This window comes from Atractosteus spatula, chromosome 10 (genome assembly GCF_055471065.1).
Source record: "Atractosteus spatula isolate fAtrSpa1 chromosome 10, fAtrSpa1.hap1, whole genome shotgun sequence".
NCBI classification, from domain to species: Eukaryota; Metazoa; Chordata; class Actinopteri; order Semionotiformes; family Lepisosteidae; genus Atractosteus; species Atractosteus spatula.
The window spans coordinates 20,452,215-20,472,517 of record NC_142715.1 but is presented as its reverse complement, the minus strand read 5'-3'; the positions used below and the strand labels follow the sequence as shown (position 1 = coordinate 20,472,517).

At 42.8% G+C, this 20,303-nt stretch overlaps 1 protein-coding gene across 1 annotated transcript in view; it reads left to right on the top strand.

Annotated features, from left to right (window-relative positions):
- Positions 1–20,303, top strand: part of LOC148825729 (uncharacterized) — a 44,978-nt gene that overhangs the window by 14,725 nt on the left and 9,950 nt on the right. The window contains exons 2-8 of the mRNA XM_088926218.1: positions 14,433–14,960; positions 15,062–15,346; positions 15,426–15,600; positions 15,678–15,795; positions 15,994–16,094; positions 16,172–16,245; positions 16,413–16,595. Of these exons, the coding sequence (XP_088782344.1) occupies positions 14,672–14,960; positions 15,062–15,346; positions 15,426–15,600; positions 15,678–15,795; positions 15,994–16,094; positions 16,172–16,245; positions 16,413–16,595 (1,225 nt within the window). The 5' untranslated portion in view covers positions 14,433–14,671. The remainder of the gene's footprint in view (positions 1–14,432; positions 14,961–15,061; positions 15,347–15,425; positions 15,601–15,677; positions 15,796–15,993; positions 16,095–16,171; positions 16,246–16,412; positions 16,596–20,303) is intronic.

Genomic DNA, 20,303 nt, shown 5'->3' with positions numbered 1-20,303 from the left:
AGGTGCTTCTCAGAAGTGCGTGGTGGTATAGGTTCCTTCAAATAACTGAGCCAGTGCATCCCCAAATCTTTTCAAGATGATCTGCGATCCGGTAACACATCTCCTGAAACTAACATTCGAAGTAGAAAGCGTGCTCTTAAACACCAAAACACTCAAAAAGGAAGAAGCAGATCTCTGTACACAAGACAGTAGTGCGATATTAGAACTTCTGAGTTCTTGACGGATTCAGGCTCCTTCTCAGAGGTCCTTGCTCGCCAAATAACTTTGCATCTGAGGAAGAGCACCACGGAAAAAACCCAACTCAACAAGAGAGTGCGTTGGTTGCTCTTGCTCTTAATGCAAGGAGCTGTTTTTTTTTCCTCGCAATAATCATTATTATCCAGAAACAGCAGCACAGGTAGGTCGCATTTGTGATTATGTCACTTCTCTGCTTCAGCAAGGTCAATAAAAGACTCTGAAAGTAGTAAAGCAAAACTGAACTCGAAATCATATTAGGAATTCTGAGCGACATCTCCATACAGGTAATCCAATAAGAACGTTGAAATATTTGAATATCATCTCTGTATATTGCACTGCTTTTTACCCAGAGTAAAACCATTGGATTGAAGGAATGCTAACAGCCAACCCCTACCAACGATTCGGCGTGAAGAATTAAAAGTTTCACAGACAAAAGCAGCTCACCACCACAGCCAATATTAAATGTACTCGCCGGTACACTATCATGTGCACTGCCTCAAAAGTGATCTCGGCAGATGTTGTTCCCTACATAAAGCTGAACATGCCAAAGAGAATTTATGTTGAGAAAACAAAATATTTTTTCTGCCTTGATGTTAAGCTGACAGCCTGTCTTTTAGAAAGTCTTTCACTAAACACCTCCCGCAGCCTAACAAAAAGCGCTTTTACTGATCGTATTGCAGGTCTTAAAACACCAACATTTGGCAGCAGTGGGATTCGAACCCACGCCCCCAGAGAGACTGGAGCCTAAAATCCAGCACCTTAGACTGCTCAGCCACACTACCTTCCTCCATGTCCCTCTTCCTCACATTGCTGGCTTGGAAAATGCCAGGGGCTTCAGCTCTTGTCGTCGGATCTAATGATATCATGAAATGTGGAAGTGACTGCACCTTCATCTTCCGAGATGCTTTCAATAGCACAAATGCTACTTTCACTGCCACAAACAGCAATAACGAAAGAGGTGGGTTTCATCCTTTGTGCTGTCTGTAGGGGGGCAACTCTACGGTGGTCTACTGACTTGAAGAGCAAAAATCAAAATCCTCTGCTACTACTGTTGCTTTTTTCATAGTTTCTTCAAATCCTTCATTTGAACGTAGATTTTGAAGGATATTGATGATAATACCACATAAATTGTGGTTTTCTTGTGATCGCCAATTTTATTCAAATACCAGCCTTTTTTACAGTTCCTTGCGTGTTTCACAAGGTATAATAGCCCCCCTCGCATCCTCAGCTAACATATTTTAAAATTACATTAGATTGTACAGCATGTATGTTTACATTTATATTAAAATTAAAGTAAATATACCAGAATACATACAGTGCTAACCCAATCATTCTTGTCAGGTTCTCCAACAAATCTGCATTGTTATTTTAACATGTTTCAGCTGAGGGTGCAACAGGAGTATAAATGAATTTTCCCGCCAGCCATTCAAAGACCAAATTCCATGAGTGAACATTATTTTCTCAGAAGTTGCCGGCATTGGACTCTGCCGGTGGTATTGAATTATGTCCACAACTGTTGTAGTAGTCCCGTCTTGAAGTTCGACAGGTGCAAAGCACTCGTAATATCATCGGTATTAAAGTTCGCTGAGTCTATTCGAGTCATGGTGTGTATCCCTGCCTATCATTGGGAGACGGGTAGCTTTTTTACACTCAGATTCCAATCTTCAATGCTTTGTGTGAGAGTTTACATAACTTTCATTTTCTCACGTTTTCTGACGACTGTTCCAAAGGGGCACCCTGTCAATTCCGAATACTTTTCAAAAATCTGCCTGCACGTTTGATTATTGTCATTTCATTTAGAAAAAGTTCAATATTGATCATAACTAAAGAAAATAATGATCACGAACAAAAAAGGGATAAAGATGCCAGTCAATCTTGAATCACAGCTGGGTGACTTGGGCTTCTGTTCTGATATGGTTGTATGAGAAACAGGAGGAATCGCCAATCTCCTATAGAACATTAGTTGAATCAGGAGTGAGACATTTCATATACTCGTGCATATGTCAACGCCTGACCTACATCGTAAAACTAAATTAAAAACTAACATTAAGTTGTCAGAGTCATTCATTTATATACAAACAAGAGACAGACCAAGTAATAATTCTACATTAGTTCAGGTGGGTAAACCTGAACTAACAAACCTATTAATAATTCTACATTAACGTGTCCTACACTGATCAGATTAATTGAAATGATCTGATTCATAGCATGTGCAGTTCGTGCTTATTACAACAACGCCAGTTCTGAACCCTCATCACCGAACGGAGCACAAGTTCAGCTGTTCTCCAGCTGTGTTACGCATGGTTTTTCATTGCAATTGAGTTCAGAGCAGGAGCTGATCTCCAGACAGTATAGTGTTAAGTTGTCTGCAGCCTCATGCGAATTTCGACAACTTACCCAAAGTGTTTTCTATAGCTTTCGGGTGCAGTTCAATTATATAAAAGAATGTAAGTGGTATAAACACAACAAGCCAGATGGCAGTCGAACCTATAGTCTTCTGATGCAAAGGCTGACGCGTTATTCATTATGCCACTGACGCTGCTATTGTAGTGCTAAAAAAACTACATTTTTTCTACATTTTTGTCTTTTTAAAAATCACTAAAAAAGACAAAGGGTTTGTGTGTCTCGCTAAAATTCCGCTTCATTTCGAATGCAAATAAAAACTGTTTTGTTCCAAGAAATCATAAATTTGTCACATCCTTCATACTATACTTCTCTCTTGTATTAGTAAAGCATTTTGATTTAAACTGAACAATATATGAAAGGTTTCATCTATACACTTACACATAATAAGTATACGAATAAGTACTCGGAAGAAGCCGCAGCTCAGGTATTAAAGAGATTTGAAATCGGATCGAAGGATTTAGAGTCCAGACTGCAAACCATCAGCTGACACAGGTCTTTTATAGAACCGTTTTGATTTTCTCTACTTTGTCCCTGTGACGTCATTGTCCTGCTTGCAGCCGAGCCCGACACACGGTACCATCTGGTTTCTGTCGCTGGGCACTCACCCTGCGGTCTGTGTGGTTCCTAATGCCCCAGTATAATGACGGGGATACTAAACTGTAAACAGGTGCCGTCCTTCTGAGATGTAAAACCGAGGTCCTGACTCTCTGTGGTCATCCAGGTGGATGCTGCTCATTGGTGGTGGTGGAGGGGGAGTTCCCCTTACCTGTAAAGCGCATTGAGTGGAGTGTCCAGAAAAGCGCTGTATAAGTGTAAGCAATAATTATTATTATTAGCATTCTTATGTAAAATGCAAAAAAAATTATATCAAATGTCAAATATCAAAATTAGATTCAAAATCGATTAATGTTAAAACTGTTAAAGCTAATGCTTTTTTCAGGGCTATATCTGCTTTTTTTTAAAGAGAAGTCTGTCGCGATTGTGAAAGTTAGAGAAAATGTACCAGCGGGTGCCTTCATATCTCCAGCTTCAGTCCCGCCTGTAGCTTTGAAAAGGTTAAAAGCCCCCGAGTGGTCTCTCTTTAGTCGAAGGAATTGCTGGAGCAGCAGGACGCAGAGTACCATCCAGCAGCTATAGACAGTGCTCGGCGAAGAGCTGATTCTGTTTTCAGCACAGGGAGTGAGAATGAGCTCAGTCTGGTTCTCAGCAGAATCCATCCTGGTTTGGTTGCTGTGCGTCTGAGGCTCTTTGGATCACAACGTGAAAAAAAAAGAAACAATTGCTCCCATCGTGTGACTTCCACGAGAGGAAGGGAAGATATCACTTTAGAAAATCCGAAATGAATACTTGGATCCGGTGCCTCGATTTTTATCAAATTATTAAATAAATAAATAATAATAAATAAATTAATAATTATTAAAATATCAGATTGTGTTTCTGCAACATTTAGTGCACAGTACGCCATTTTTATCTAAAAATAAAACAACAGTCACAACGAGAGCTTTACACGCAGTCTGGGGTATTTTCCCCTTTTTATATTTTTGCCACTTTATATCGAAACTGTTATTCTCCCAAAAGTGCAGTAGTAGCTTGTACTTGATAAAAATGTACAATTCACCGCTGGCATAAACAGATGTGTGCCGTGTCTGTCTTTGTAAGCATTTGTTTAAAAAATAAGTTCACAATACGATAAAAACACAGAAAGCACAAACTTAATAATATGATACTTAAACGATATAAAATCAATACCAAATCATAAAGCCAATTAAGTACCTAACATTTGAAAACAGAGAACACCTTTAATCTACAAAAAATGTGACATTTGTATCTACTTTTGAATTACAAAGCAGACAGAGTAGTCCTTGAATTCAAAGATCAGATCTTGGCCAAAACAAGACAATCAGACGTGAGCTGAATTCGGAACAATAGCCTCTGCTTCGTCGTTTATTGAGCTTTTGATCAACGTCTGAGTGAAAAAGTTTCGCTGTTTTAACTCTTTGATTAAAGTACACAAAAAGCACCTTTCTTCAAGCCATCGACCTAAGGATCCACAGCTGTTTCCACTACAATCCTCCCCTCTACCAACTGAGCTATCAAAGGGATGTTAGGAGTTGCTCTCTGGCACATACTGCCGAATGTAGTGAACTGTTCCAGGTGATTTAAATCCCAGTTTGACATCAACTTTCCAACTTGTTTCCTTAGTCTTGTTTACCTTGAATATAAGCCATGAACCAGGATTCTACTGTATAAACTTCCGGGGATATTACAACATGTTTGATGGGGCATCAATCATTCCAGGCGGAAATTGACTCATTTTTTTCCTCGAGGGATAATATTAAACATTTCATTAGGATCGGGAGGAGGATCGCCATGAGACACAAAACAAACAGTTTATTTTTGTCTTTATTAGAAAGTAGCGTTTGTACTACATTATTTATATTTTTGTGGAAATATAGAGGTTGTAAAATTTAAAATTTATATTTGAATCAAAATGTGGTTTTGAGTTAAATATTAGCGTGTTCATGTAATTAGTTTGTGTTTGTCATTACTATATATAAATTGCCATGTTACTAGAATTTGTAGTTTACTAGTTGTGTTTTTTATGATTATTCATATTATTATTTAGGTAACTGTATCCTAGAGCTAAAAAAATATATATTCCAAGTTGATAAATGTATGTAACAGTTTTTCCCGTGTTTATAAATCATAAGTATGGTAACCACGGCGACAGGCGCCACGTCAGTGTGTGTGTCTAGGTGTCTCGCGTTCGTCACAAAGAGCGATGTGACTTCATGGGTAGCAACAAATACTAATACTAGTGTATTCATACAACTTCATTCAGTACAACTGGTAGTTTTAATGCTAGTGTTCATGTGAGTATTAATGATGATAGCGCTACTGATAGTTTAGTTTTAATGTTCATATTCATGTTAATATCAATTATAATTATAGTGTTACTGTTAGAGTATTAACAGTAGTAGTAGTGTTAGTTTTTATAATAGCATTACTGTTATTATAAGTAGTGTGGTAACAGAACGAATAAGGTTCTTGATCCCGAGATGAAGTAAAACAGATGAGTTTATTGCATGCAAGGAACAATAAAGCCGAAGTCTTGTTTCCCGCAAGAAACAACAAAACCGAAGTATTGTTCAACGTACTGTTACAAACTTTTGGGTTATATAGTGTTTTCTTCTCCGTTTCTGACGTCACTCGGTCTGATGGTAAAGAGGGGGGTTCATGGTATTTGGCCAGTTTACGATGTTCTGGACAAATGGTCAGTTTAACATTACACCCAGGGGGGTTCCTAGCTTGCATCTGCAATCCTTATCAGTTAACCCCCTTTCCTGCCATAAACCCCAGCTTGTGACTTAGAAGTCTAAACCCTCTACAGAAAGGATAAAATTCAAACCCCCGTCTTCACATCTTTCTTCAGTAGTTTGTGACAGTGTTAGTGATAATGATAGTGTATGTCTTAGTGATAGTGTTACTGTTGTAATATGAGTGGTATTTGTGTTAATGTTAGTTATCGTGTATCGTGTAGATACTGGACAGATAGCCAGATAGTACACGTGTAGTTATCGTGTATCTGTAGATACTGGACAGATAGCCAGATAGTACACGTGTAGTTATCGTGTATCTGTAGATACTGGACAGATAGCCCTCCTGCACATCAAACAGTCTGAGTGTTAGTGTCAGTTAGTGTTTACTGACCGTTGACAATGTACAACTATTTTTTAGGTTGCAAGTTAAGTAAGCGAAAGTGTTCAAAAATTTCAGAGTTTCAGAAGTGGGTATTGAGTCTCCTATAGAGATCAGAGATGAATTGAGGCATGTGGGAAGGTGTACAAAACCATTGGACTACCAGTTCCACATCAAGAGGCTGAGCACAGTGGAAGAGTTCTGTACATGCAAGCGAGTCCCTGTTGCTTGTATGATATTATATTCTCTCTGTGGTGTAGAAAATATTCACTACTAGTATTCTTGGTTACAAATAGGTCATAATATGACAGCCTACATCTGATTAATATGATCCATCTCTGGCATACTTTCTTTTTTTTAGTTTATGATGTATAATCTTGCTTATCTTTTAATGCCAAAATAAAGTGTTTTAAAAAAGCTCCATGTGGTCACTTTGTAATCTAAGGCTGAGCAAGTACTGCAGAAAAGTGCAGTTAATATGTGAAAATGTGTTCATTCCATTGAATGGTCATGTGTAATGTGTATCTCTGATTAGTTGATTAATGAAGACCCAGTAGTAAAAATAGCTTCTAATATTATTTCTAATATAATATTATTTCCAAATAAACCAGCTTTGGAGAGTAGGTGGAAGTGATGTCAGAGTGTGTTTGCAGTGTTGTCAAGGTATAGCTTATTGATTTTTAAGATATTTTAACATTAAATTTTTACTTTGATCAAGTTTAAATATCCACAAAATTTAGCTTATAGATACCTACTGTATGTGTTAACCACTTAATTTGCAAGGTGTAAAACTACAAACATTTCTTTTAAAATATAAGGATTACAGTAGTACATTTGATCCTAAATATTTGAGTAAATAAATATTGAGTGGAAACTTACTTGAAAAATGTCTAAGCTCAGTGAGAATTTGGTTTTCAGACTTATGACAAATTAACTGATGATGGAATTCAACTTCGCTGGCACAAGCCGGAAAGATCAATGACAAAAGAAGTGCCTGGGAGACACAAATCTTTCTAGAGCAATTTAAGGTACTCTTATTTTATCTTGTACTTTCAAACTTTGGGTACTCTTAACTTAGGACAGACTTAATTGCTCAATTACTATGATGCAAGCTAAACTTAATTCATTGATTAAGCTTTGAGCTTAGTAAACCTTAATGGTTCTTTTTTTAGATTATATTCAAGAAGAGATTAATCATCATTTATCTGTGCACTAATATTCTAAAATTTTCTCCTAGCTGTGGTGCTGAAGTCCCATCCAACAGCAACAGAAAAAGAAATAAAGGAGCTGTAATCATAGCCGGCCCAGGGACGCCAAATATGTAACGTTGCCATAGCCAAAATGTAAATGTAGTGGCTCTCTGAAGGCACCAGTTCTGTAGGGTTTGGGCATTTACTGGGACAATTATTAATTGTAGCAGTAAATCACAAAGTTGATTCTTTTGATGGCTTTAGAATCCAACCATGCGACATAACTCAAACAACGCACACACACAGGTACTAATACACGAGGATACATTTATTAATACATAGAATATGCATATAAAACTAACAGATCTTATCGAGAGGGTTATCAGAATACAAAAGGTATATATTCAGTCAGTTACGAAGTGTTACATATATCAAGAGGACATACGTTCAGTATATCATTCATTAAGACCGTTTCGTAAATGAACTTGGTTATAACTTCTACATTAGATACTCAAAACAAGTACAGAACTCTTAGGAATTAAATTGATATCAACTGGTTGGGATAACAATTGAATTCTCGAGCTGCAATGAATTGAAGTTGAATACTCATCCAATCTCTGGGGATTCAGATCTCCTGCGGGCACAAAGAAACAGTTGCAGGCTGTTGCTGTCCAATCCACGCTCTCTGGCTCTGTGCCAGGCTGTGCTGTGCGGCTTGTGACGGTGCGCTGCTGATGCTCACTGACCTGCTAGTTAGTGTTGGATTTAACTAGCAAAGTTTGTGCACAGGAGAAAAGATGACTGTGGGTCCCAGCAAGTCAGGAAGAGGACCGGTTCATTCCTGATGAAGAGCTAGTTCTGAATAGTGATTCAGCTGTCCACAGTTCCGACCTGTTCACGAGGCTTGCTGCTGGTGCTCACCTCGGGTGGATCCTCTGGTTACTCTCTGGCAACCTCCACTCTAGACTCTTAGAACAAAGGAAAGTTCTGGCACTCGGACACACTGGCCGTTCCGTGGTTGTCCGGGCTGAGTCTCAGGATGGTCAGGAGGCGTGCTGCGAGAATGTCCTGCCCTTGGGAGCCTTCTGCTTCTGGGCCGTCCTGCCCTGGAATTCTCCTTTGAATTCCCTTTAGAAAAGTCTCAGAAGTCTCTCCAGAATCTCACTGAATCTTCCAGGCTCTCTGTGTTGCCTGTTTTTATCTGGAGGAACTTCAGCTCTTTGATTGGCTGAAAGTTCCATGGGCATCAGAGTCCCACGTGGGTTACTCGGCCCTACCAGTCCCTGATTGGTTGATCAAGGTGAGATATGAGTCACTTACTCCTGACACTTAGGAATGCAGTCCAGATGTCCATCTGGCACTCCCTAGACAGATAGGCGCCAATGGATGACCATTGATCATGATAGCTAGGCTTAGCTAAGTGCATCCCCCTTTGGGAGCTGTCCTTATCAAAGGAAACCTTAAATCAGCCTGCATGAATAGTTTCTCTGTGGCTGCACCACAGAGATGAACAGAGAAATGGGGCCTCATTTGGGAAGGCTCAGAACACTTAATTCTTTCTTATTAATAAGCCTCGCCGCTACAGAGCACACAATGGATATGCAAGGCAGGGGGCCTAGAAGTCTGGACACTGAAAATGATAAATTGCTGGTTCTAACTGTTAGGACAATTAGACAGGGCTTTTCAAATGGTGAACAGCAAAAATCATCTTAACTTCACATTGTAATATTTTTTTCTTTGAGATATAGAACTTGTAAATTTTGAAACTTATATTTGAATCGAAGTGTGTTTTTGAGTTAAATATTAGCGTGTTCATGTAATTAGTTTGTGTTTGTCTCTCTATATATATATTGCCATGTCACTAGTATTTGTAGCTGAAGTTTACAAGTTGTGTTTTTTATGATGATTAGCCATATGTTGATTACAATATTGTATATAATGTATAATTTGAACTACATATTTCTCAGGTGTGAATGATTGTAAATTTTCAGAATAAATTTCTAAACCAAATCACTGGCTTGATTTAGTAGTTTCTACACCTGTAAAACCTGTCTTTGATGCATAATAGATCTTTAACCATATATCTATAATAGTCCTCTACATTTATCCGTATAATAGAACTCCAACCATATATGTATAATAGTCATCTAAATTTATCCGTATAATAGAATTCCAACCATTTAAGTATAATGAACATATAATCATAGACGTATAATTGACGTATAACAATAGACGTATATTAGAATTTCATTCTAGACCAATTACAGACCACATTTATACATCTAAGGTATATGTTTAAAAGACATATATTATACATCTTTTGCCCACTGGGAAAATGGAAGAATTCTGCCAGCGCTGTAGCTGAGTTGGTTTAAGTACCTGTCTCGATAACTGGAGATCCGGGCTCCACATCCCAGCTGTGCCTTTCTTCCTGTCTTTTTGTGCAGAAAGTACCATTTTGGACAACCGCATAGGGCTTGATTTAGTTTAATGCATGAATGCATTTCCTTTCTGCAACAATTTGTTTTTCAAGAAATTCATACAGCTTGTGAAAAATGAAATTTAATTCTTGGCTATCAGAGCAGAAGGAATATTGCCGACTGGCAAGAAAATGCAAGCAATGTTTATTTTTTGACCGGAAAGGTGTGAATGGAGAAAAGCCTCTCTCATCAGTCTCTGTGGCACAATCGGCGAGCACGTTTGTCTGTTAACTGAAAGGTTAGTGGTTCAAACCCACCCAGGGACGATCTTCTTCTTATTGTCAATGTAAACACTGCCTCCGCTAAAGCCGAAACCTTAACCCTCTTTATATTTGCAGAAAATGCGAGTCTTTTGCCCGTGTCCAACAACAACACTTGAGACCGGGGAAGTCCAGTAGTGATCAACACCGCAACTCCCCAGACAACCATATTCACCCATGGAAAAGTATCTTTGAAGGGCTGGCGGGAGATATCATTTATACTCCTGTTGCGTCCTCTGTTAAAATAGTTTAGAAATACAACGCGGATTTGTTTGAGAATTTGACAAGCATTGTTACGTTAGCACTGTGAAGTTGGATGTTGATATTTTGATATATTTACCTTCATTTTAACATTAATATAAACATAAATGCTGTACAATCTACGCTGTACAGTCAAACACAGGTATATTTTGAGTCTCGTGCTGATCGTCCTGTGGATCCAAAAGAAAATGTTAAAGCTGATACATTTTCGATTGTAATTTGCATCTAGCTACAAAAAAAGAAAAGAGATTTTATTAGTTGCGTGCAATCGGTATCTTTTACTTTACGTATGGTAGTGGAAATAGTATGAAAAATGTTTTCTAAAGAAGATTGTATTGCCAGGACCTGCCTTTAGCGCTCAGTAGCGATGACGCTGTTGATATAGATGGAGAAGAAATGTAAGATGAATTGATGATCTAAGCTAAAATAGCCCTAACACGCCTCCTGTAACAGTGTTTGTATTCATAGCAAGTAATATTCTTTTTCAAACCCGAACGTTGCTTTTGCATTAAGTGTTATGTAACCATTAGCGTTTCGGTAGCTTCTGAAGAGTGCACTTTTCCAAACTGAAGCCTATAAGAACATTATTCAAGATGCACCATGGCCCAGAATCGTGCATCGGGACAAGGATTAACATCAATTGAAAGTACTCCCAAATAAAAGATTTGACAGAAAAATTGAAAGAGTAGGCAAGTATTAAAACAACGCCATAAGTGCTCGACTTCCAGTCTCTTTCCTGGTTCAGGTTTTGTAAAATGACATGATCAGTGGAGTCATGCTGCGGTTGTGAGTTTAAGCCTCACCTGGAGCAGCCCGGTTTTCTGTCTTGACAGGTAAACAGTGTTTTGTGTTATTTGCTAAATGGAGAGAGGATTCTGTGTTAATTGTGCTCCTCCTGGGAGAGGTCAAGATGAGAAGTTCACCAGGCTGGTGGTAAATATCCTGTCCAGGAATATCGGGGCTGTAGGGGGTCAGATCTATAGATGTAGTAAACACATTAGTGGAGACGGTGTGTCTGCTCTCTGTGAGAGAGCCGGGCGGAAAGAATAATCTGTGGTCTGGGAAGAAGAGACCCTCGTTGGAAGAGCGGCGCTCCTCACAGGAGAGAATGAAAAAAAATCTTTTTCAGGGACGCTGATTGTTCTCTTTGGGGGAATTAAAAGCACTTGTGGCAAGTGACATCGTGGCGCGTCTGACTCCAGATCAGAAGGTTGCGTGTTCAACTCACGAGGTCGAGGTCAGCTGAGGAGTTTGCAGGTGCTGCTGGTGCCGAACCCGGAAATGACACCACGCAGTCGGGTTTTATCTGTACACCACATAGGTAATCTGAACGAAGTAACAGCAGTACAGAACACCCAGTCAGGAGCTTATGCAGCGAATCATCATGAACAAGAGAAAAGGCACACTGCATATCCGCGAAACATCACGCCCGGCTTTAGAGACAGTGACATCAGAGAATGGAAGCTTCAGACCTCCTCTTTGTTACAGGTTCAAGCAAACCTGAAAGTTAGGGAGTGTTTGGTCTCTTTTGTTTGAAAAAGTGTCTGAAGCCTGTAATTATAATCTGCCCTTTTTTAATTGTGGTTGAAATCCACTCCCATGTACCAAGACCTTACAGTATATTCATGTTTACTTAAATGACTAACGCTATTGAACATTAGTTGGTGTTTTTTTTTGTAACGATTTGCTATTTCATGCAGGAAAGAAAGGAACCCAGACCCAACGTTTGCTTTCAGGTGCGGTTCATTTACATAACGGACACCTATTTCTGAGGAGCCTGATTTAAATCACACAAACAAGTTTAAAGCAACGGCAGCAGAAGTAGCAGTAATAGCAACAACGTGGTTAGAGTGTCACAATACACTCTATGAAAGAATTGCAGCTTCAGATCGTTTTGTTCTGTTGAAGCTGCCTACAGGCTCCGATTTGCTGACATTAGCTGTGATCTTTTTCATGAAATTCTTCACATATTTGAAATATTTAATTCGGGTTCGCCTAATACACGGTGCAAACAGTACCTGCAACAGAATGCTGTGGCACATGAAGTCGTTTTGTTTATCGGTTGTAAGGATTGAGGAGCGTACTACTAATCGAGGAAGCGAAAAGAAAATTAAACAGGAGTCACTTTTTGGATTGCTAATCCATTGTGCGCTGCTCGTCTAGGTTCAAATCCCATCCTTGTCATGGTTAAGGCCTGAGACGTGTGTGTTTTTTCTAAACGGTGTATGCATTTGTTTCCTCTTTTACTCCTGTAAACTCGGGATTTTTTTTTCCCTTGGTGGCAACAATACGCTTCTGCAATACAGTAAATCGTAGACTCTGCTTTCAAATTAGCTGCACCAGGCATTCGGATACAGAAAAACACAGGGATTTAAAATTCAGGAATATGAATGGCCAATTGCTTACAGCTAGGGTTTTTACGTTTTCTTATTTAGCGATTTGTGTATCAATCTTTTAACAATTCATTAAAATGCTAACAATATGTCAAATCAAAACAACAGCACCGTTAAATGCTGGGGAGACAGGTAGTTTTTTTTCAATCAGATGCCGATCTCTAATGCTGTGTGAGAGTTTACGTACCTTTCCTTTTCTCACATTTTCTGACAACTATTCCAAAGGGGCACCCTGTCAGCTCCTAATACTTTTTAAAAGTCTGCCTGCATGTTTGATTATTGTCGTTTTATTTAGAAAAAGTTCAATATTGATCATAACTAAAGAAAATTAGGATCACGAATAAAAAAAGGGCTGAAGATGCGAGTCACTCTTGAATCAGAGCTGGGCGACATGGGCTTCTGTTCTAATATGATTGTACGAGAAGCAGGAGGAATCTCTTCTCTCCTATGGAGCATGAGCTGAATCAGGAGTGAGACATTTCGTATGCTCGTGCATATGTCAACGCATGACCTACATCGTAAAACTAAATTAAAAGCTAACATTAAGTTTTCAAAGACATTCATTTATATACAAACAAGAGACAGACATAGTAATGATTCTACATTAACTTGTCCTACATAGTAATGTATCGCAGAAATCCGACTAAGTAACTCAGAATTGCGACCTAAAAACTCAGAATTTTGACTTTATCTCTCACATTTGCAACGTCGAAATAGCCCATATTTCATTGTCTGAGTTTTTAAGTCGCAATTCTATGATTCTAAGTCACAATTCAGAGATACCATAGTGCGTTTTTCTTTTACTCCCTGGCGGAAACGGGCTTCCGTAGGTTCTCAGTGCTGCGAAGCAAAAGCAATCTCTGGAAAATCAGACAAATTATTATCAGATCATGTCAAAAGCTGATCAGTATTTCTTTACTGGAAAACAAAGAAATGCTTGTATTACACATTTTAATATGACATGCAATTACACATGAAAAATAGTAAAATTATTGTTGGTACATGTTGATAGAACAGCCCCCTCGATAAAAGAAAGTGTGGACGGACGTGTCGCATGTTCCGTACTCTGTCTGACAGCGAGTTTAACACACTGTCCTTGGAAATTACAAACTAATTGAACAATAAATTAATCTGAGCAAATTTTACACGTGTGGGTGATTTAATTCTGTCGAAATTGCGTGGAACTCCTCCGCTGAGGTCAGATACACACGGGAAAGTGTTCAGGAGGCTTCACGGAGTCCCGCCTCAGACTGGAATCAGGTCCTAATTAGACCCTGAGAACAATCCGAGTCTCTGTGTGTAATTGATTGTGTTGATTGAGCGGTAGTGTGACCAGGTGTGTGGTAGCAGGTCCTGCCAGTATAAAAACCTATTCACCGCATTCACACTTTATGCTTTCTTGCTTCAACACAGTTTATTGGTTTACTTATTTTACTCCTGTAGCAATTTAGCGGGACGTTAATTTGGCGATGCGCTCGTTTCTCTTTATGCTGTGCCTGTGCGCAGGGGCTGGGCTCCCCGCATTGATCTCCGCCGGGCCGGCTGGCTGGGACTCTCGGGAATTAGCGCTCCAGGCCGACCTCCCGGCTCTCGAAGACGCAGCCTAGTCGGAGGACTTGAACCTGGCAGATGCGCCCTCCGAAGACCTGTCTGCAAGCGAGAACGACTCGCATTCCTTGGCTCCCGACTTTCGCCGCCTTCCCGTATCCAGAGACGCGTACTCGCCCTACTTCGACAAGGAGAAGATGAAGCCCGAAGCCCGAAGCCGGCAGCCGCCCCTTACCCGCCTACATCAAGAGCGTCCTGTTTCCTCCCCAGCGAGGGCGGCAGCCGGCTCGGCCGGCCATCGGGGGCACCCGAGGAGTGGCCGTGTGGTGCGACTCCAGCAGGATGTACGTGAGGGTCAGTCGGCTCCTGTTCGGCTTCAGCTGTCGGCCATCGGAGGTGACCTTGGGCAACTGCAGCGTCAGCCGAACCACACGCAGTTACTTCTACTTCATCTACGGGCTTCACGAGTGCGGCACCGAGCGATCGGTAAGCGGGTCTTCATCTACAGGCAGTGTATCGATGTGAGCAGTAGGACCAGTGTCGGGGTTGCCTTTCCTGGGAATATCCCTTCCTCTGTGACCCTGCAGGTTGTCCAGGGCCGCCTGGTGTACTCCAACACTCTCCGCTATGCCCCGCCCTCCTCCAGTGCACCTGTGCATCGCTTCATTCCCTTCTCTGTGCCTGTCAAGTGCTCCTACAACAGGTAGGCAGGGCTCTGCTGCTGGAGAAAGTGTCCAGATGCCCCTCATCCCCTCTGTCCTGCAGGTTCCACTACTCCTACAAGGTTGGCTATGTCCCCACGTGGGCTAGGAGAAGGACCTTCTTCAAGGACCTGAAGAACAAGCACAGCTTTGTGCTGCTCACCACCAACTGTAAGCTCCTTGAGTGAGTGGCTACTCCTGCCTGCAGGGGGTGCTGTGTGCAGGTGTAATGCTGTCTCTCTCTCTCCAGCCTGCTGGGTCTGGCTCTCTCCTAAGGATGAGTACTTCCTGGGTCAGCCCATGTACTTCCAGGCCACTGCTTACTTTGCCACAGTGGAGCAGAGGCTGTACATCCACTCGTGTTGCGTAACGGAGAAACCGGACCAGCACTCCCAGCCCCGTTTCCCCGTGATCGACAACTTGGGGTACGGCCCCTTCTGGGAGGAGAGGTGGGCAGGAGCCCTGAGAGCCTGCAGGGGTTCATCCTTGTCCTTGTCCCCAGGTGCATGGTGGACAGCAAGACAGATGGCTGCCTGTCCAGGTTTGTCCCCTCCAAGCAGGAGGATGTGCTCCGCTTCACAATTGATGCCTTCCTCTTCCAGAAGAAGCTGTCCAGGAAGGTACTGCTCTCAAAGGCTGCTCAGCCTTCCTGCTCTACTGATCCATGGTCTGCTTTCACGTCCATGATCTAGATGTGAACCAGACTGTGACAGCTGTAGTGCCTAGAGCTGCCAGCTTGCCTTCACTGATGGCAGAAGGTCCTTCTCTGTCCCTCTATTGGCCTTGATCCCTTAATGCTGTGACCTTCCCTCTTGCAGCATGAAGTGACTGAGCTGTACATGCACTGTGTCATGGCTGTGGCTCCTGCTAAAGCAACACCAGGGACCAAGTCCTGCACCTACAACAGGGAGGCTAAGAGGTACTTCTGCAAGGAGCCTGCTGAGGGTGCTCTGGGACATGCCAGGTGGAGGCCTCACCTGTCCTCCTCTCCTCCAGGTGGGAGGAGCTGTATGGTGACCATGAGGTCTGTGCCTGCTGTGAGTCCAGGTGTGCTGGCAGTCGGAATGAAGGTGGGTCTGGTTCTCTATCCCTTGTGGATGCATCTCTGCCCAAGAGACAACCATGCTTGGACAACTGAGGAATGATCCTGTGCTGGACAAAGGGACTGTGTAGATGAGTAGACTGTGGGTCTCTGGGTATAGCAGATCCCTCACTCCTGGGTGTTGCTTGTCCACAGGTACCAGGAGCCTGGTGACCAGCAGTCGGGTGGCTGTGGCACCAGTAGAAGCTCCTCTGGATGTGGGAGCTGACTGGACTGAGGATGAGGAGGGAGACCCTCAGAGCTCCAGTGAAGATGCTGAGAGCACCAGTGAGGATGTGGAGGGAGCAGAGGACTTTGGAGATGTTGGCCAGTGGACAGGTAGGGTCTGGCAGGAGGAGCTCCTGTAGGGGTGGGTGTCCTGCAGTGTAGCTGGATTGTTCTCCTTCTTCCTCCCCAGGTGCCTGAATGAAGGCTCCAGCCTGGCCCTTGTGACTCTCCTGCCTCCACTTGCCTTGTAATGGCAACATCTCAATAAAGCTGTGAAAGACCCTTCTGCCTGCCCTTGTTTCTTTATGGTTTATAGGTTTAAATGGGATGGAGAGATTCAAGGGAAGTGAGACCCATTAATCAATGAAAGTATTTGTGGGGGGGTTCCCCTTTCAAGAATGCTTCTTGTATTGCTGCCAATGAGGACTGAAGATGTCTGGAGTAATAAAGCATTGTACTGGGGGAAGATGGCTGTATTATTCCTTGGGCAGGGCACTGTGACTTTTTTTTTTTTTTACTGGGGGAGAGAGAGGTGTTCAATATACTGGAAATCCTCCCATTTCCGAGAGGGGTAGTGCTTATGGAGTGTGAGTTGCTACTGTAGTGCCCAGTAAGAGTGGGATCTGGTGTCCTATTCTAGGCTGCACAAACTGTCTAAAATAAACACAAGGAAGGAATTGTCAACAGGGGCTTGGTATAAAGTAGGCCTTCCCTTCCTTAGCAGAGGAACAATACTGGTGCACAAACATCAGTGAATAATGGTACAGTTAGAATCTCGGAGGTCTTGTCTTATGGGTGTTGGTTTCACAGCAGTGGTATTGGACAGTCATGAGGAGTATTAGGATTGAGACTGGAGATCCCAGTACTTGATGGGGAAGACAGGTGTTCACAACTACCTCTACCAGCAGCACCGACTGTGTAGATTGAGCCTGAACACTTACTACACAAAGCCTCTCCACTGTTTCAGTGTCCCGTGTCATGGATTTCAAGTGAATCCTAGTCTCCCTTTGTGACTACCTATAATTTGCACAAATCATGATGGCCCACTAACAATGTCAATTTTTAGCCCTACTGCACTGCCCTATTAAAGCTTCAAGGATTTAGGATAAACTATTTTATAAAATGGTTCCAAAGGTGGCTTCTCAAAGTACTTGACATAATTACAATTAGAATACACAGGATAAAACAGTTCCAATAGACAGAGGAGACCATGGATGGTGGTACTAAGGAAAGTAGAAGCAGAGGGGTAAAGAATGGAACCAGTTCAGTAAAGGCTCTTCTACAGAAGAAGGTGTTGAGTCTGAATTTGAAGGAGTTTAGGGAAGGTGACTCTGGTATCCTTGGGGAGAGAGTTCCAGAGCTTGGGTGCATAACAGGAGAAGGCCTTATCACTCATACAGTGTAGACGGGCTTGGGGGACAGTTAGGAGACCAGAATAAGAAGAGCGAAGGTTATGAGGTGGGGAGAAGGGTGATAATAGATCAAACTGCTACTGAGGTGCAACTGAAATGTGACGGCATGTTCTACAATTTATGCAAGAAAGGGTAATGTTAGGCTTTTATGGACCGTTGGTACAACAGCAGTGCTCAAGGATTCATTTCTAACATTGAGGACAATGGGTTATATACCCATCATTCTTACCAAAGGATCAGAGACCTTTTGCTATATAAAAAGACTCCTTTCCACCACTAATTTATACAGGTTTGGTTCGTTTGGGTTTTATCAGTTAAACATTTAAGTGAAGTCATTGTCCTGCTCGCAGCCGGGCCCGACACACGGTACCGTCTGGTTTCTGTCGCTGGGCGCTCACCCTGCGGTCCATATGGGTCCTAATGCCCCAGTATACGGCAGTGGCAATTTCCCTAAGGAAACAAATACTCCACATTAGTCTGAATGCCACATTCTTCATTGGTCCCATAACATCACAGAAATATAAAAACAAAACTACTCACTCTTTAATCTCGTCTAATCCAAGACACACCAAATATCACAGTCTTCTTTTAACACGCGTGCTGTGATTCCTCTATGTAGCAGAAATGACAACCGAGGAGTTGAGAGATCATTTCAGCTTTTCGCGTCTGAACGGAAAACACAAACGACCAACTTGGAATGATTTGCTTTTGACGCTTTTCAAAGCGTTCTTTGTGCACGAGAACTGCGCCACCAAGCAAACTACATAAATATGAGAAAACATGCAAGAGAGTTGTCACTCAGAGTGTCGAAGGGTCGATGTATACTGGGGCTCAGTTGAAATACAACGTCTGGACTTTTCCGAATTATGTCACACAAAGAGAGCACAGCCTTTTCCGCCCTGCCACATGTAACTTGGTAACTCGCCGTGATCGTATAGTGGTCAGTACTTTGTGTTGTGGCCGCAACAATCCGGGTCACGGCAGAATAGGGGCGTCTGCTTTTACTACTTGCACGAATTAAGGCAAAAAAAAGCCAATCGATGTGAACGAACGGCGCTTTACAGAGGAGTACTGCCTGACTGGATCGTTGATGAACAACAGAGGCCACTCTGACCTCTTCTCGGTTTTCTTCAATGACTTACTAAGGATCTTCTTCACATTCGCCCATGCAGGGGAAGCCAGTTACACAAAAGCAAATGCAGGAAAGTGCATTTAAAGCAGAGACCAGGAGGGACTTGTTTACACCGAGAGTGGTCAGAGAATGGAACAATGCGCCCAGCCCTGTTGCTGGAGCCGATTCTTGATGAGATCTTGGGCTCAATCCTAAACCCAGTATCAAACCAGGGACCTTTAGATCTTCAGTCTAACGCTCTCCCAAATGAGCTATATCGGCGGTGCGCAGAGCCCACGGCCACCTGCTCCAGCCTTCCTGTGTTGCGGCATGAGCGCACCAAGAGTAGCGGGAGTGTGTTGCAGGAACGTCACTCAGAAGGAAAGCCACCCAGCTGCGCCCTCTGAGCTCTGTCCAGCGCATCTTCCTCGCATGGACTCCTGCCTGCGACGGGCAGGAAACAATTAGCAAGAACAGAACGACACCCCATGGGTGTCTCATGACCGCACCTTAGGTTGTGACACGTGCAAGTGTGAGGGGTTGCCGGGCTACTTTGGAGCAGAGCTTGGGCGGAGGGGGGGCGGGAAAGCAGACAAAGAGGTGACACCTCAAGGTCTGCACGATCACAGCTCTCCGCCGCCCCAGGCTTCCGCTCGATAAGCTACTGGACACACCCGCCCCTCCTCACACAGACCGTGGAAAAGCCCCCGAGTGGGAGGGCTCTCTCTTCCTCCCAGGAGCTCTTGGACACGACGCACAGACAGGGCGCGGGGAGCCGCCTGCAAACACGGCTCCAGGCAGGACTCCACTCCGCAGGAGCCGCAGAGCAGAGGAGATGAGGGCAGCTTAGCTCCTGTGCAGAGACCTGAGCTGTTGTTGCTGTGCATGCTGTCTTTTCTGCACTCGGGGTAGGAGTGAATGTTGAGTTGCCCTTAGAAATGAAGCAGAGCACTTCAACGGCACGGGTGTGTGTGTGTGTGTGCGCCCTGGTGATTCTGGGAGACAGATCGAACCTGGGCTAAAAGAGAGGGGGCTTAGCCCTCTTCCATTTGCTAGTTCAAAGTGGTACAACCCATTTGTATCTGCTAGGCGGCGCAGTCGTTGTGCACAAAGAACGCTTTGAAAAGCGTCAAAGGCAAGTCATTCCGAGTTGGTCGTTTGTGTTTTCCGTTCAGACGCAATATGCTGAAATGATCTCTCGTCTCCTCGGTTGTCATTTCTGCTCCGTAAAGGGATCACAGCACGCGTCGGCTTCCAGCATGCTGGGTCGGGACACGATGCCGGGGGTCAGAGCGT